Source organism: Ranitomeya variabilis, chromosome 6, assembly GCF_051348905.1.
Source record: "Ranitomeya variabilis isolate aRanVar5 chromosome 6, aRanVar5.hap1, whole genome shotgun sequence".
NCBI classification, from domain to species: Eukaryota; Metazoa; Chordata; class Amphibia; order Anura; family Dendrobatidae; genus Ranitomeya; species Ranitomeya variabilis.
The window spans coordinates 214016252-214033501 of record NC_135237.1 but is presented as its reverse complement, the minus strand read 5'-3'; the positions used below and the strand labels follow the sequence as shown (position 1 = coordinate 214033501).

General features: G+C 43.8%; 1 protein-coding gene across 5 annotated transcripts in view; it reads left to right on the top strand.

Moving 5' to 3' along the window:
* Positions 1–17250, top strand: part of SACM1L (SAC1 like phosphatidylinositide phosphatase) — a 573015-nt gene that overhangs the window by 221667 nt on the left and 334098 nt on the right. For all 5 annotated transcript variants that reach the window (XM_077269423.1, XM_077269421.1, XM_077269419.1 and 2 more), the window contains one exon: positions 14045–14078. In XM_077269423.1, coding sequence (XP_077125538.1) covers positions 14045–14078 — 34 coding nt within the window. The remainder of the gene's footprint in view (positions 1–14044; positions 14079–17250) is intronic.

Here is a 17250-nt window from a genome sequence, read left to right as displayed (position 1 = left end):
AATCACACCTATCCTCAAAAAGCCCTCTCTTGTCCCATCCTCTGTATCTAGCTATCGCCCTATATCACTTCTCCCCTATGCCTCAAAACTACTGGAACAACACATCCATCTTGAACTGTCCTCCCATCTATCTTCCTGCTCCCTCTTTGACCGCTTATAATCAGGCTTCCGGTCACACCACTCCACTGAAACTGCCCTAACTAAGGTCACCAATGACCTATTAACCGACAAGAGCAAGCGACACTACTCCATCCTCCTCCTCCTGGACCTGACCTCTGCCTTTGACACAGTGGACCATTCCCTATTACTACAGACCCTCTCATCCCTTGGCATCACAGACTTGGCCCTATCCTGGATCTCGTCATACCTAACTGACCGAACATTCAGCCTCTCCCATTCACACACCACCTCCTCACCTCGCCCCCTATCTGTCGGAGTCCCGCAAGGTTCAGTTCTAGGGCCCCTGCTTTTCTCCATTTACACTTTTGGCCTGGGACAGCTCATAGAATCTCATGGTTTACAGTATCATCTCTATGCTGATGATAAACAGATCTAAATCTCTGGACCAGATATCACCACCCTACTAACTAGAATCCCTCAATGTGTATCCGCTATTTCATCCTTCTCCACTAGATTTCTAAAACTTAACATGGACAAAACAGAATTCATTGTCTTTCCCCCATCTCACGCGACCCCCCCCCCCAACGAACCTATCCATTACAGTAATGTCCACTGTCCCCAGTCCGACAAGCTCGCTGTCTCGGGGTAATCCTCAACACTAATCTCTCCTTCAAACTGCATATCCAAGCCCTTTACACTTCCTGCCGCCTTGAACTCAAAAATATTTCACGGATCCGTACATTACTAAACCAAGAATCTGCAAAAACCATAGTCCATGCCCTCATCATCTCCCGCCTCGACTACTATAACCTCCTGCTCTGTGGCCTCCCCTCTAACACTCTCGCACCCCTCCAATCTATTCTAAACTCAGCTGCCCGACTAATCCACGTGTCCCCCCGCTATTCCCCGGCCTCTCCCCTCTGTCAATCCCTTCACTAGCTCCCCATTACCCAGAGACTCCAGTACAAAAGCCTAACCATGACATAGAAAGCCATCCACAACCTGTCTCCTCCATACATCTGTGACCTCGTCTCCCGGTACTTTCCTGCACGCAACCTCCGATCCTGACAAGATCTCCTTCTCTGCTCCCCTCTTATCTCCTCTTCCCACTATCGCATACAAGATTTCTCTCGTGCATCACCCCCTACTCTGGAACGCTCTACCACAACATATTAGACTCTCACCTACCATCGAAACCTTCAAAAAGAACCTGAAGACCTACCTCTTCCGACAAGCCTACAACCTGCAGTAACCACCGATCGACCAAACCACTGCACGAACAGCTCTATCCTCACCTACTGTATCCTCACCCATCCCTTGTAGATTGTGAGCCCTCGCGGGCAGGGTCCTCTCTCCTCCTGTACCAGTTGTGACTTGTATTGTTCAAGATTATTGTATCTGTTTTTATTATGTATACCCCTCCTCACATGTACAGCACCATGAAATAAATGGCGCTATAATAATAATAAATAATAATAATAATTTCAGGGAGCTCCTATTCCTAGAAGAGCCAATTCTAATTCTAGACCATTATAATACTTCTATGTAAAAATAAAGATAAATATGCACCTTCATAGGGATCTTGCAAACTTTGAAAGACTGTTTTCTCTTTGTCCCCTCCCTTTCACGGTATCTTTTTGCTCTATAACTACCTCTCCACCCAGACGTTTGGGAACAGACCATTGTACTGTTGTGCTTGGGGGAAAAAGAAATGGGAAAGTTATTTGACTCACATTTGGCCACATGCTTCCTACTTGCCCATAAGCCTTCAAAGGCAAGGGAACTTGTCACCGGGTTTGGCCAATACTAGTTACAGCCACCACCTTTTAGGACTTATCTACACCATTCTATAATGCTGTAGATAAGCCTCCGATCTGACCTGCAAGAGAAGAAAAAAACGTTTTATTATACTCACCTACGGGGTGGTTCGGTCTGATGGGTGTTGCAGGTCCTGGTCCGGTGCCTCCCATCTTCTTGCAATTCCACCCTCCTGCTTGCTTCATGTGGATGACGCGTCATCCACACAGGCTTCCCGGCATCGGGCTCCTGCGCAGGCGTACTTATGTGCCCTGTTGAGAGTGGTGCAAAGTACTGCAGTGCGCAGGTGCTGGGAAAAGTCAGAGGCCCAGGATTTCTCTCTGCCCTCAACAGGGCAGATAAGTACGCCTGCACAGGAGCGTGATGCCAGGGAGCCTGTCAAGCAAGCAGGAGGGTGGTATCGCAAGAAGATGGGAGGCGCCGGACCAGGGCCTGTGACACCCATTGAACCTGACCACTCTGCAGATGAGTATAATGAGTTATTTTTATTCTCTTACAGGTCGGATCAGGGGCTTAACTATAGCATTATAGAATGTGGTAGATAAGCTCTGAAAGGGGGTGGCCGTAACTTGTATCGGCCAAACCTGGTAACAGGTTCCCTTTAAAGATTATCTAGATGGAACTGTGTTCCAGTTACACAAATGGTACAATGCCACATCGTACAAAGGTTGCTGGTATGGGGTGGAGTAGAGGATGATGACACACATATAGTGGAGTTGTCCAACAATAAAGAGCTGTTGGACCCAGATACTAATGTTCATCTTTAAGATGACTGGTTTGATGTGTTTCCAACTCCCCCGAGACTCTCTTGACTTTCACAATACCAACCAGCTTTACCAGTTTTAAAAGGTCCTACCTTCCTCATACAGGTAGCTGAAATTGTTTTTCCTTTTCATCGGAAAAGTAATACCTCTCCTACACTAGAGGAATGGTTGTTGAGGTCTCCCTCCACAATAGGATGGAATACTTGATTGCCCTATCACATACAATACACTTTATTGATCCCGAGGGAAATTACGGTTACAGCAGCAATACAAACAGCAGTATAAAATATTAGCACACAAATCTTGCACAAACACCAATATACCAACATTACATAACAAATAAATGTGGGTAGTTCAGGTATATGTCACTTAATTGACATTAGTACACCTGCAATCGGTCATTGTTGTCTACCACCCTTAAGAAATTATTATACATCCCCTTAGCAGAAGGTACAAACTATTTCCTGAATTTCTCCTTCTTACACCTTAGTAGGATTATACGGCTGCTGGATGTGCTCTTCTGCTTCAAAAACAGCTCGTATAGTGGGTGTGTAGTATTGTTCATTATAGCCCTACACTTCTTCTGAATTCTATCCTCCAATACCCCCTCAAGAGTCCAGATGGAGGCCAACAACCATGCTTGCCTTCTTAAGTTTGTTGAGCTTATTAGCGTCAGATACTCACACACTACTGCCCCAGCATATGATGGCAAAGAAAAATGGCGCTTTCCACAACGGACTGATAGAGCATTTCCAGCATTTTACTGCACACATTGAATGACTTGAGCTTCTGAAGAAAGTACAGTCTGCTCATTCCCTTCTTGTAAACCTTTTCTGTATGACGCCTCCAGTCGAGTTTACTGTCAAAGTGAACCCCCAAATATTTCTAGCTCTCAACAATCTCAACCTCCAGGCCAGCAATATTGATCAGTAAGTAATCCTCCTTTTTCCTTCAATAACTCACCACAAACTCCTTGGTTTTCTTTTCATTTAGTTCTAGACAGTTAGTCCGGCACCAATCCACAAAGTCAGAAACCACCATTCTATATTCCTCCTCCCCCAGGCCCCCCACAATGCCCGCTACAATCACTGAGTCATCTGAGAATTTTTGGAGGTGACAAAAATCTGATTTATACTGAAAGTCAGCTGTAGACATGCGGCGCCCCAAGGTCCTGGTCGTCGCGGCGGTATTGCTTTCCTCTCGGGGAGACTGATGCTACGTTTGGAGGCAAAGAAGGATAACTGCGTCCAGGTATCACAAACATGCAACACATTTCACACTCCAGACCACCAGGGGGAGCTTCTGCTCCTATTTGTTAGATCTTTCTTTCTCTCGCTTTTTCATATATATATATATATATATATATATATATATATATATATATATATATATATATATATATATATATATATATATATATATATATATATATATATATATATATATATACTAGCTGTACTACCCGGCTTCGCCCGGGTTAATGACTGCTGTTAGCAAAATAGAATGTGTTAACAAAAATTTATTCTGCACACAAAAACCACAAAACAAATAGATAGAAATGTAATTATTAAAAGGCAAAAACTAAGCAAATAGAAGCATTTCACAACATATATTAGCTTTGTTATACTGAGAATGTCTTTGTTGCCTATATTAACCAATCAGAGCTCAGGTTAATTAACTGTAGCAAAATAGAAGCTGAGCTGTGATTGGTTGCTATTGGCAGCCTGATAAATCCCCAGCCAACAGGAAGCCCTCCCCCCTGGCAGTATATATTAGCTCACACATACACATAATAGACAGGTCATGTGACTGACAGCTGCCGTATTTCCTATATGGTACATTTGTTGCTCTTGTAGTTTGCTTATTAATCAGATTTTTATTTTTGAAGGACAATACCAGACTTGTGTGTGTTTTAGGGCGAGTTTTATGTGTCAAGTTGTGTGTGTTGAGTTGCGTGTGGCGACATGCATGTAGCGACTTTTGTGAGATGAGTTTTGTGTGGCGACATGCGTGTAGCAACATTTTGTGTGTTGAGTTGCATGTGACAGGTTAGTGTAGCAAGTTGTGTGCAGCAAGATTTGTGCATGGCGAGTTTTGCGCGTGGCGAGTTTTATGTGTGGTGCATTTTGAGTATGTGCAAGTTTTGTGTGAGGCAACTTTTGCATGTGGTGCAACTTTTGTACATGTGGCAATTTTTCTGTGTGTGCAAGTTTTGCATGAGGTGAGTTTTCCATGAGGTGAGTTTTGCACGTGTGGCGAGTTTTGCGTGAGCCTAGTTTTGCATATGGCGAGTTTTGCATGTAGCGAGTTTTGAGTGGTGACTTTTGTGTTTCGACTTTTATGTGGCGAGGTTGGTGTGTGTGTGTGGTGAAATGTGTGCTGAGGGTGGTATATGTGTTCAAGCACGTGGTAGTGTGTGGCGCATTTTGTGTTTGTGTTCATATCCCCGTGTGTGGTGAGTATCCCATGTCGGGGCCCCACCTTAGCAACTGTACGGTATATACTCTTTGTCGCCATCGCTCTCATTCTTTAAGTCCTCATTGTTCACATCTGGCAGCTGTCAATTTTCCTCCAACACTTTTCCCTTCACTTTTTCCCCATTATGTAGATAGGAGCAAAATTGTTTGGTGAATTGGAACGCGCGGGGTTAAAATTTCACCTCACAACATAGCCTATGACGCTCTCGGGGTCCAGACGTGTGACTGTGCAAAATTTTGTGGCTGTAGCTGCGACGGTACAGATGCCAATCCCGGACATACACACATACATACATACACACATTCAGCTTTATATATTAGATATACCTGTATGTAATCTCCTGTATATAGTATATACCTGTGTGTCATCTCACCTATATATAGTATATATCTGTGTGTCATCTCCTGTATATAGTATATACCTGTATGTCATCTCCTCCTATACATAGCATATACCTGTGTCATCTCCTCCTGTATATACTATATACCTGTAGGTAATCTGCTCCTGTATATAGTATATACCTGTGTGTCATCTCCTCCTGTATATAGTATATACCTGTATGTCATCTCCTCCTGTATGTAGTATGTACCTGTATGTCATCTCCTCCTCTATATAGTATATACCTGTGTGTCATCTCTCCTGTATATAGTATATATCTGTGTGTCATCTCCTCCTGTATATAGTATATACCTGTGTGTCATCTCCCCTGTAAATAGTATATACCTGTGTGTCATCTCCTGTATATAGTATATAGCTGTATGTCATCTCCTCCTGTATTAGCCCTCGTTCACACGTTATTTGGTCAGTATTTTTACCTCAGTATTTGTAAGCTAAAATGGCAGCCTGATAAATCCCCAGCCAACAGTAAGCCCACCCCCTGGCAGTATATATTAGCTCACACATACACATAATAGACTGGTCATGTGACTGACAGCTGCCGGATTCCTATATGGTACATTTGTTGCTCTTGTAGTTTGTCTGCTTATTAATCAGATTTTTATTTTTGAAGGATACCAGACTTGTGTGTGTTTTAGGGCGAGTTTCGTGTGTCAAGTTGTGTGTGTTGAGTTGCGTGTGGCGACATGCATGTAGGGACTTTTGTGAGATGAGTTTTGTGTGGCGACATGCGTGTAGCAACTTTTTGTGTGTCGAGTTGCATGTGACAGGTTAGTGTAGCAAGTTGTGTGCAGCAAGTTTTGCGCATGGCGAGTTTTGCGCGTGGCGAGTTTTATGTGTGGTGCCTTTTGAGTATGTGCAAGTTTTGTGTGAGGCAACTTTTGCATGTGTTGCAACTTTTGTGCATGTGGCAATTTTTCTGCGTGTGGCAATTTTTCTGCGTGTGCAAGTTTTGCGTGTGGCGAGTTTTGCACGTGTGGCGAGTTTTGCATGTGGAGAGTTTTGCGCGTGGCGAGTTTTGAGCGGCGACTTTTGTGTTTCTACTTTTATGTGGCGAGGTTGGTGTATGTGTGGTGAAATGTGCACTGAGGGTGGTATATGTGTTCGAGCACGTGGTAGTGTGTGGCGCATTTTGTGTGTGTGTTCATATCCCCGTGGTGGTGTGATTATCCCATGTTGGGGCCCCACCTTAGCAACTGTACAGTATATACTCTTTGGTGCCATCGCTGTCATTCTTTAAGTCCCCCTTGTTCACATCTGGCAGCTGTTAATTTGCCTCCAACACTTTTCCTTTCATTTTTTCCCCATTATGTAGATAGGGGCAAAATTGTTTGGTGACTTGGAAAGCGCGGGGTTAAAATTTCACCTCACAATATAGCTTTGACGCTCTCAGGGTCCAGACGTGTGACTGTGCAAAATTTTGTGCCTGTAGCTGCGACGCCTCCAACACTTTTCCTTTCACTTTTTCCCCATTATGTAGATAGGGGCAAAATTGTTTGGTGAATTGGAAAGCGCGGGGTTAAAATTTCACCTCACAACATAGCCTATGACGCTCTCGGGGTCCAGACGTGTGACTGTGCAAAATTTTGTGGCTGTAGCTGCTACGGTTCAGATGCCAATCCCGGACATACATACATACATACATACATACACACACACACACATTCAGCTTTATATATTAGATATATATTTACATATACATACATACATATATACTAGATGAAGAGCCCGGCGTTGCCTGGGCGTAGTAAATAGCCTTCATTTTCCCCCTCATCTCTCATTTTCTCGCTCACACCTCTCATTCCCCGCTAACACTTGAAATTTTGACCTCACATCTGTCCTTTTCTGATCACTCCACTATTTTCCCTCACACCTCTCATTTTGCACTCACACCTCTCATTTTCACCTCACACCTCTCATTTTCGCCTCTGTATATACATGTTTGTCATCTTCCTTATATATAGTATACACCTGTATGTCATCTCCTGTATATAGTATATACCTGTATGTCATCACCCCTGTAAATAGTGTATATACCTGCTGTATGTCATCTCCTCCTGTATATTGTATATACGTGTGTCAACTCCTCCTGTATATAGTACAACCCCTGGCAAAAATTATGGAATCACCGACCTTGGAGGATGTTCATTCAGTTGTTTAATTTTGTAGAAAAAAAGCAGATCAGACATGGCACAAAACTAAAGTAATTTCAAATGGCAACTTTCTAGCTTTAAGAAACACTAAAAGGAATCAAGAACAAAAACGTGGTAGTCAGTAATGGTTACTTTTTTTTTTAAAGACGCATAGGGAAAAAATTATAGAATCACTCCATTCTGAGGAAAAAATTATGGAATCGCCCTGTAAATTTTCATAAAAAAATAACACCTGCATCAAATTAGATCTGCTCGTTAGTATGCATCTAAAAAGGAATGATCACATCTTGGAGCGCTGTTGCACCAAGTGGACTGACATGAATCATGGCTCCAACACGAGAGATGACAATTGAAACAAAGGAGAGGATTATCAAACTCTTAAGAGGGTAAATCTTCACGCAATGTTGCAAAAGATGTTGGTTGTTCAGTCAGCTGTGTCTAAAATCTGGACCAAATACAAACAACATTGGAAGGTTGTTAAAGACAAACATACTGGTAGACCAAGGAAGACATCAAAGCGTCCAGACCGGAAACTTAAAGCAATATGTCTCCAAAGCAGGAAATGTACAACAAAACAAATGAGGAACGCATGGATGGAAACTGGAGTCAACGTCTGTGACTGAACTGTAAGAAACCGCCTAAAGGAAATTGCATTTACATACAGAAAAGCTAAACGAAAGCCATCATTAACACCTTAACAGAAAAAAACAAGGTTACAATGGGCTAAGGAAAAGCAATCGTGGACTGTGGATGACTGGATGAAAGTCATATTCAGTGATGAATCGCGAATCTGCATTGGGCAAGGTGATGATGCTGGAACTTTTGTTTGGTGCAGTTCCATTTAAATTTATAAAGATGACTGCCCGAAGAGAACATGTACATTTCCACAGTCATTGATGATATGGGGCGGCATTTCAGGTAAAGGCACTGGGGAGATGGCTGTCATTACATCTTCAATAAATGCACAAGTTTATGTTGATATTTTGGGCACTTTTCTTATCCCATCAATTGAAAGGATGTTTGGGGATGATGAAATCATTTTTCAAGATGATAATGCATCCTGCCATAGAGCAAAAACTGTGAAAACATTCCTTGTAAAAAGACACATAAGGTCAATCTCATGGCCTGCAAATAGTCCGGATCTCAATCCAATTGAAAATCTTTGGTGGAAGTTGAAGAAAATGGTCTATGACAAGGCTCCAACCTGCAAAGCTGATCTGGCAACAGCAATCTGAGAAAGTCTGAGCCAGATTGATGAAGAGTCCTGTGTGACACACATTAAGTGTATGCCTCGGAGACTGCAAGCTGTTATAAAAGCCAGAGGTGGTGCAACCAAATACTAGTGATGTTTTGGAGTGTTTTTTTGTTTTTCATGATTCCATAATTTTTAACTCAGGATTGAGTGATTCCATAATTTTTCCTTATGCTTGGTTATAAAAAGTAACCATTACTGACCACCACATTTTTTTGTTCTTGATTTTTTTAGTGTTTGTCTGCTTATTAATCAGATTTTTATTTTTGAAGGATAATACCAGACTTGTGTGTGTTTTAGGGCGAGTTTCATGTGTCAAGTTGTGTTGATTTGCGTGTGGCGACATGCGTGTAGCAACTTTTTGTGTGTCGAGTTGAATGTGACAGGTTAGTGTAGCAAGTTGTGTGCAGCAAGTTTTGCGCGTGGCGAGTTGTGTGGTGCGTTTTGAGTGTGTGAGGCAACTTTTGCAACTTTTGTGCATGTGGCAATTTTTCCGTGTGTGCAAGTTTTGCGTGTGGCGCGTTTTCCATGAGATGAGTTTTGCACATGTGGCTAGTTATGCATGTGGCGAATTTTGCACGTGGCGAGTTTTGAGCTGTGACTTTTGTGTTTCGACTTTTATGTGGCGAGGTTGGTGTATGTGTGGTGAAATGTGTGCTGAGGGTGGTGTATGTGTTCAAGCACGAGGCAGTGTGTGGCGCATTTTGTGTGTGTGTTCATATGCCCGTGTGTGGTGAGTATCCCATGTCGGGGCCCCACCTTAGCAACTGTATGGTTTATACTCTGGCGCCATCGCTCTCATACTTTAAGTCCCCCTTGTTCACATCTGGCAGCTGTCAATTTGTCTCCAACACTTTTCCTTTCACTTATTCCCCATTATGTAGATAGGGGCAAAATTGTTTGGTGAATTGCAACGCGCGGGGTTAAAATTTCGCCTCACAACATAGCCTATGACGCTCTCGGGGTCCAGACGTGTGACTGTGCAAAATTTTGTGGCTGTAGCTGCGTCGGTGAAGATGCCAATCCCGCACGCACGCACGCACGCACGCACGCACACACACACACACACACACATACACACACGCGCGCGCACACACACATTCAGCTTTATATATTAGATAACTGGTAGTCTGTAGGGTGAGTTAGAAAGTTCCAGACCAGAGTCTGAGGAGGATAGAAGGTAAAAGGAGCTGTGCATGCCCTCAGAGCTGCAGCTCCCGGAAAGAAACATTTGAAAGGCAGAACTGTATTGCAGCGAGCGTGAAGGAAGTCGAAGCAAAGGAGGATATCAGAAGGGGACCAGCCCCGCTCAAGCTGTCTCCTTCTGAGGCGCAAAATCCCGGTAGCCGGAACACCGAGGGAGTAAGGACCTCTACGCCTTATTTCAGAGACTGGCAGGACAGCTAATTGCAGGTTACCTGTCCGCACCTACACCCAGGAGGCACGGTGACACCTACAGAGCCGGGTTATCTAAGAGACCCTATAAACAGGCTCAAGTTACCTGTCATATGGGTTTTGTCCTATCCTATATTGGGGACAGAGAAGGCGAAACACCACATCTGTGAGACCCTTATGTGAAGCCATAGGCAGTAAGGGACTACACCACCGCAGCGCAAGGGAAGGCTACTGATTTCCACCTGGACAAGGGGATTCTGGACTTGCCTCCAAACCGGCTGGACTCTGCCTGCCTTGTGATTTGGTGCCCTGGACTGTGGATGCTGAAGTCTTCAGTAAAGGTAAAGAGACTGCAACCTTGTGTCCTCGTTCTTCTCCGCCCCTCTTCACCTGTGGGAAGGTATACCATCTATCTGCCATAACATCACCCCAGCGGACCCCTCATAGCAGCGTCGGTCATCTTGACCGAATACCACAGGTGGCATCACGAACATAAACTCAACCCTTTTAAAGACCTTTCCCCTTTTCCACGGGCGTCCCAGGGCCACGGACCGGGTCAGCCACCGTGACGTCCTCCCAGTGAACATCAGACCCGGTATCGAGTACCCCACTGCCCTGACGGGAAAATCCAACTTATGTGAAGAGGAAGGGCGACAGCACTGTACCCTGAGGGGCTCCAACACTGCTCCGTGCACTGCCAGATACCACCTCCCCAATCCTTACAAACTGCGGCCTGTCTGTCAGGTAGTCTCTTATCCAGTTCACCATCCCCTCATCTACTGCCATATCAGTCAGCTTATTATGTAGTAAGGGCGGCTGTAAGGTATTGAAAGCACTTGAAAAGTCAAAGAACATGGTGCGCACTACAGTTCCATCATTGTCCAAGAATCAATGTTCTGTATGGAGCAGAGACACTACAGCATCATCCACCCCCAATCTGCTGGTACGCAAACTGTAGGGGGTCAGTAAAAGCCCTCGCCCTTGGACACAAGTAGGCGAATATTATTCTCTCCAAGGACTTCAAAGCATGTGATGTGGCCACTGGACGATAGTCTTGTAGGGAAGTTGGAAAAGTGGTCTTTGGAACCGGCACCAGGCAGGTGGTCTTCCACAGTTCTGGTACACCCTGTGATTGAAGGCTCCAGTTAAACAGGTGCTGGAAGACAGTACACAGTTGGTTTGCACACGCTCTGAGGACACGTGGACTGAGGCCATCAGGCCCAGCTGCTTTGCCAATAATTAGTCTGCTAAACTGTTTTCTCTTGTCTCTTTGGGAGACGGTGAAAGCAGGCAGTTTATCCCCCAATGTTAATGCTGCCGATCGTTTCCCAGCTCTATCCCCCATTCCTGATGATGCTGTGCTTGTGTTGATGAATCTGTTGAAGTTTCATTTCATCAGCCAAGGGCAGATCCACTTTCCCATGCTCCCGCTGGGCTTTAAACCCAGTTAGCTGTTTCATGCCCAACCACACCTCCATGGAATTGTTGTGTGACAATTTATTTTCCAATTTAATTCGGGAGGCCTCATGGGCATTCTTAATTTTCTCCTTTAAATCCCTTTGTATCAATTTCAGTTTCTTTGTATCCTTCATTTTAAATGCCGTTTTCTTCTTGTTTAGTAAGTGTTTTAATTCTTTTGTAATCCAAGGCTTATTTGCATAACATCGAATCTTTTTAGCTGGTACAACAGTGTCAGTTCAACAATTTATATAATCAGTTACTCGCTTGACAATATCATTTACATCATCATGCTCACACCTGTCGCATATCACCTCCCAGTCTGTGGTATGTAGTTTTATGTAGATACTGCGTGATAGGGAGAGATTGGATTAAATTCCAATAATCTGATGCATACTGCTTAGCTCCAAATTGACAAACCTCACTATTTTCTTTGGTATGTGACCCTCCATTTTCAGCTTTGTAATGTCCTGATCTGCTCTCACACTGAAGAACAATTGCATACTGTTTACATATCATACCCATGAAATTGTCGATACTCATGTAGTACTACCCTTTTTATTTCTTTCATGCTTTTCCCCTATAAAAATATCCCATCTTTAAATAAAAATTTTATTTGGAAAAGGATCATGGTGGCGTGTGCACATGTATCACTCTCCTATCTTCTGAAGCCTGTCACACACTACACCTCCATGGTTCAATGTGACGAGCAGCCACAGCAAACATGTGAGAGAGATCTGTGTGCACCTGCCGACTCCTGCATTGACACTGTGTGCGCTCCATTACTGCAGTGCCAGTGTGCATGTACACAGTCTTGTTTCCAGTTTTGGCATTTCCTTAAAGTGCTGTCCATCAACAAGAAGAAGGAGAAGGCGAAATAATGGTGCACAGTGAGCGTGACCACATTGTGAGTGCACATAGCATCCTCATTTGAATTCTGAGAACAGATAAACTCCTTTAAAGGGAAACTGTCAGCAGGATTGTGCAAGTAACCTACACACAGTGTCAGGTCGGTGTCGTTATACTGATTAAAATGATACCTTGGTTGATTAAATTTATCTTGTGGTTGTTTAATATTTTCAGTTTAGAGATTCTCGTGCCCTAAGGCGGGGTTGGTGTATGTGGTGCTCTGATTATATATTCATAATGCAGCCTGCTGACAGGTCACTGATCCCTCACCGACCTCCCCCTAGTTTGCATAATGAATATCTGTATATAATTAAAAGAAAAAACCTTCTGCAGGCAGATTCCAACCGTGGCACCTGCTCTGCAGCAAAATCGCATGTTTTGTGTGTCAATACATTTGTTTTCTTCAGGTTATTCAGCTAGAGGGAAAAAAAACAACTCAATTTGCAATAGCTGCTATCGGTGTCTGCTGCTGTGATCCGATAGCTGCTACTGCGCATGCACTGGCGGCGCCATCTTACTGGAAAAGAAAAGAATTCCTCCTCCAAGGTGACTCCGCCTGTGCAGTAGCAGCTCGGAGATAGCCGAGTGCTGCTACTGTGGAGGCGCGGGTAGCGTTATCTTGGAGGAGGAATTTTTCCTCTTTTCCAGTAAGATAGCACACAAAATATGCGATTTTGCTGCAGAGCAGGTGCCACGGCTAGGATCTGCTTGCAGAAGGGTGGGTTTTTTTTATTTTTATTTTTTAAGTATATACAGATATTAATTATGCAAACTAGGGGGCAGGTCATTGAGGGATCAGTGACCTGTCAGCAGTCTGCATTATGAATACCTTAGCAGAGCACCACATGAAGACCCCCATCCTCCCCTCCAGGCCAGCCTTAGGGCACAAGCATATCATTAACTGCAAAATAAAGATTAAAGAACAACCTCAGGATGGATTTCATCAAACAAGGTATCATTGTAATCAGTATAACAACACCGACCTGACAGTGTCTGTAGGTTACTGTGCACAGTCCTGCTGACAGGTTCCCTTTAATATGTTTGCTTATCTATAGTTTTTTTAAACTACAAGTTAAAATGCAATAAAAAGTACAAAGTTTAGATGAAACAACTTATAATAGAAGGCCATCATTGTGCACACGTTCAATATTCATAAATGCTGTCGTTTATTTCTGTATATAATAGAAGTTCCCATAATTAGTATTGCAGCTTCATGCATGATCGATCATAATTGACTGAGACGAGCACTTACTTTACTCAGTATGATTAATTTAGTAATATGTTACTGTTTTCCCTTACAGATTCATAAATTTGCAGTTCCAGTCATTCATGGATGTATCTTTTTGAAATAGTCAATAAATATTGCTGTTTTCAGATTTTCTAACGTTTTGAGTGTTATCTTGTAGTTACATAAGCTTTTAATGCAATTTTTGGCAACTGTAGGAATATTTAGGGGGAAAAAGTGAATGGCTGCATGCATCAATGAGATTTGTTGCACAGTTTTTGAGCAAAATAGAATTAAGACATTTTCCATATACCGTACATTCTCGACTATTTTGACTACACTGTGTTCCAAATTATTATGCAAATAATATTTCCTCATATTTTCTCTAAATTACCTATCTGAATTGCAGTCATTGTTATTTTCCAGTCATCTACTATTCTAGTATAATTGCAATGTTTTGGAACAAACTGCCTATGAAGACAGTATCTTTTTAAAAAAAATAAACACTCAAAATGCATGTTCCAAATTATTATGCACAGCAGAGTTTTCAACCTTTTTTATTTTATTTTGAACAAAAAAAATGGTCAATTGTGAAGTTATAAGCATTATCAGCTTATTACAAAATGATGCTACATTTGCACATAGGACCCCTTGTTCGAAAGAAGCTTCTGAACTCTCTTGTCCATTGAATTTGTCAGTTTTTGGATGGTTTCTGCTTCAATTGTTTTGCATGTGGACAGAATACCCTCCCAGAGCTGTTGCTTAGATGTGAACTGCCTCCAGCCATCATAGACACTCCTTTTGATGATGCTCCAGAGGTTCTCAATGGGGTCGAGGTCAGGGGAAGATGGTGGCCACACCATAAGTTTGTCCTCTTTTATGCCCATAGCAGCCAGAGATGCAGATGTGTTTTTTGCAGCATGACACGGTGCATTATCATGCATGAAAATGATCTTGCTGCGGAAAGCACGGTTCTTCCTCTTGAACCATGGCAGGAAGTGTTGTTTTAGAAACTCCACATAGATTATGGAGTTCATCTTTACCCCTTAAGGGATCATAAAGGGGCTGACAATCTCTCTCCCCATGATTCCAGCCCAAAACATTACTCCACCTACTTGTTGGCGCCTTAGCTGTGTTTTCATGGGGTGTCCATCAACCAGCCATCCTCCACTCCATCCATCTGGACCATCGAGCGTTGCACGGCACTCATCGGTGAACAAAACAGTTTGGAAGTCAGTCTTCATGTGTCGTTTGGCCCACTGGAGCCGTTTCTGCTTGTGTGCAGTGGATAGAGGTGGCCGGCAGGATGGCTTACGCACCTCTGAAGGACCCTGCATCTTGTTGTTCTGGGGACGTTGGAGGCACCAGCAGCTTCAAAAACTTGTCTGCTGCTATGACAAGGCATTTTTGCAGCTGCTCTTTTAACCTTACACAATTGCCTGTTGGAAAGAGTGCTCAATTTATCCTTATCAGCACGCACACGTGTGTGCTGGGAATCCGCTACATACTTCTTGATTGTGCGATGATCACGATGAAGTGTCTTGGCAATGTTGATTGTAGTCATGCCTAGACCTAAATACTCCACAATTTGTTGCTTCTCAGCAGCCGACACATCCTTTTTCTTTCCCATTTTGGCAAAAAATGTAGGCTGCTTAATAATGTGGAACAGCCTTCTTAAGTAGTCTTGCCTTTATTTGGACACACTTGCCAAACTAATTTGCACAGGTATCTGCAATTGCTTTCAGTGATATAAAGAGCCCTGACACACATCGCCATCGATGAGTTTAAATGACAAACAAAAAAATTCTAACCTTATCACTCCTAAACTCTTTGTGCATACTAATTTGGAACACAGTGTATAAAAACTAGACCAAACATCCTGATCAAAACCTGCAAATGTACTTGCATTTTTAAAGTTAATTTACCATGTGTAAAGTACCACTCCAAGTTTTGTTATTCATTTAAAGGGAACCTGTCACCCCCAGGGCGTTAAGTAAAAGAGCCACCTTCAGCAGCACTAAGGCTGCATTCTGTGCAATACTTCTGTTGAGTCAGGGAGGTATGATTTCTCCCTGACTCAAGCGCCTCGCAGTCGTCTATCATCCAGCTCTGTCCTTCGTGCGCCGCCTCTTCTCTTTCTTGTAACGTCACCGGCGCCTACGCTCTGCAATCAGTTCTCGGGCATGCGCCGTTTGCGCTGCCCATGAACTTACATCAGGTCCCTGCATGTAGCTGAGGCCCCAGATTCCACCCCGTAGTGTGTTATGATGTATTCACACTGCAGGGCTGGGAATCTGGCGCCTCCGCAGTGGAGCGGGTCACCATTCAATATGTTGCTGATGTCTCGTGAGATTTGTGAAGTCTTGCGAGACTTCGGCACTATCTTCAATGGAGCACGGTGAACCGCTCCACTGCGCTGGCGCCATATTCCCAGTCCTGCAGTGTGAATACATCAACATAACACAGTGGGGCGGGATCTGGGGCCTCAGCTACACAAAGGCACTGGTGACGTCACGACTAGGGTTGACCGACCTTTAGTTTTTTAGGGTCGAGTTGGGTTTTGTGAAACCCGACTGTCTTAAAAGTCGAGTCGAGTGAAATCGGCCGACCACCGTGAAAAGTCGGGTTTCGGCCGAAACACGAAACCCAAATGAAGGAATTTATTTATTTATTTTCTCTCTCTCTCTCTCTCTCTCTCTCTCTTTCTCTCGCTCTCTCTCTATCTCTCGCTCTCTCTCTCTCTCTCTCTCCCCACTCCGTCCCAGCACAGAAAATTTCGTATTGCACATTCCAAATCCCTACTGCGCACAAGCGATAACATGACGATAGGCGTTCACTCCCCTAAGACCTATGTCATCACTCTGCCCACGCTCATTCATTGGCTGAAAAAATGGCGCTAAACGCGTCATACGAAACGCGACTTTAGCGCCAAGATCGCGTACCGCATGGCCGACCACGCACAGGGGTCGGGTTTCATGAGACGCCGACTTACGTTACGGCTTGTGATTGGTCGCGTCGCGGTCACATGGGCGACGCGACCAATCACAAGCCGTGACGTAATTTTAAAATGCGCGCGTTTCCTGCCTCCCGTGACGTCACGGCTTGTGATTGGTCGCGTCGCCCATGTGACCGCAACACGACCAATCACAAGCCGTAACGTAATTTTCAAATCCTGAATGCCTAGAATTAGGCATTCAGGACCTGAAAATTACGTCACGGCTTGCTGTGATTGGTCGCGTCGCGGCCACATGGGCGGCATGCGACCAATCACAAGCCGTGACG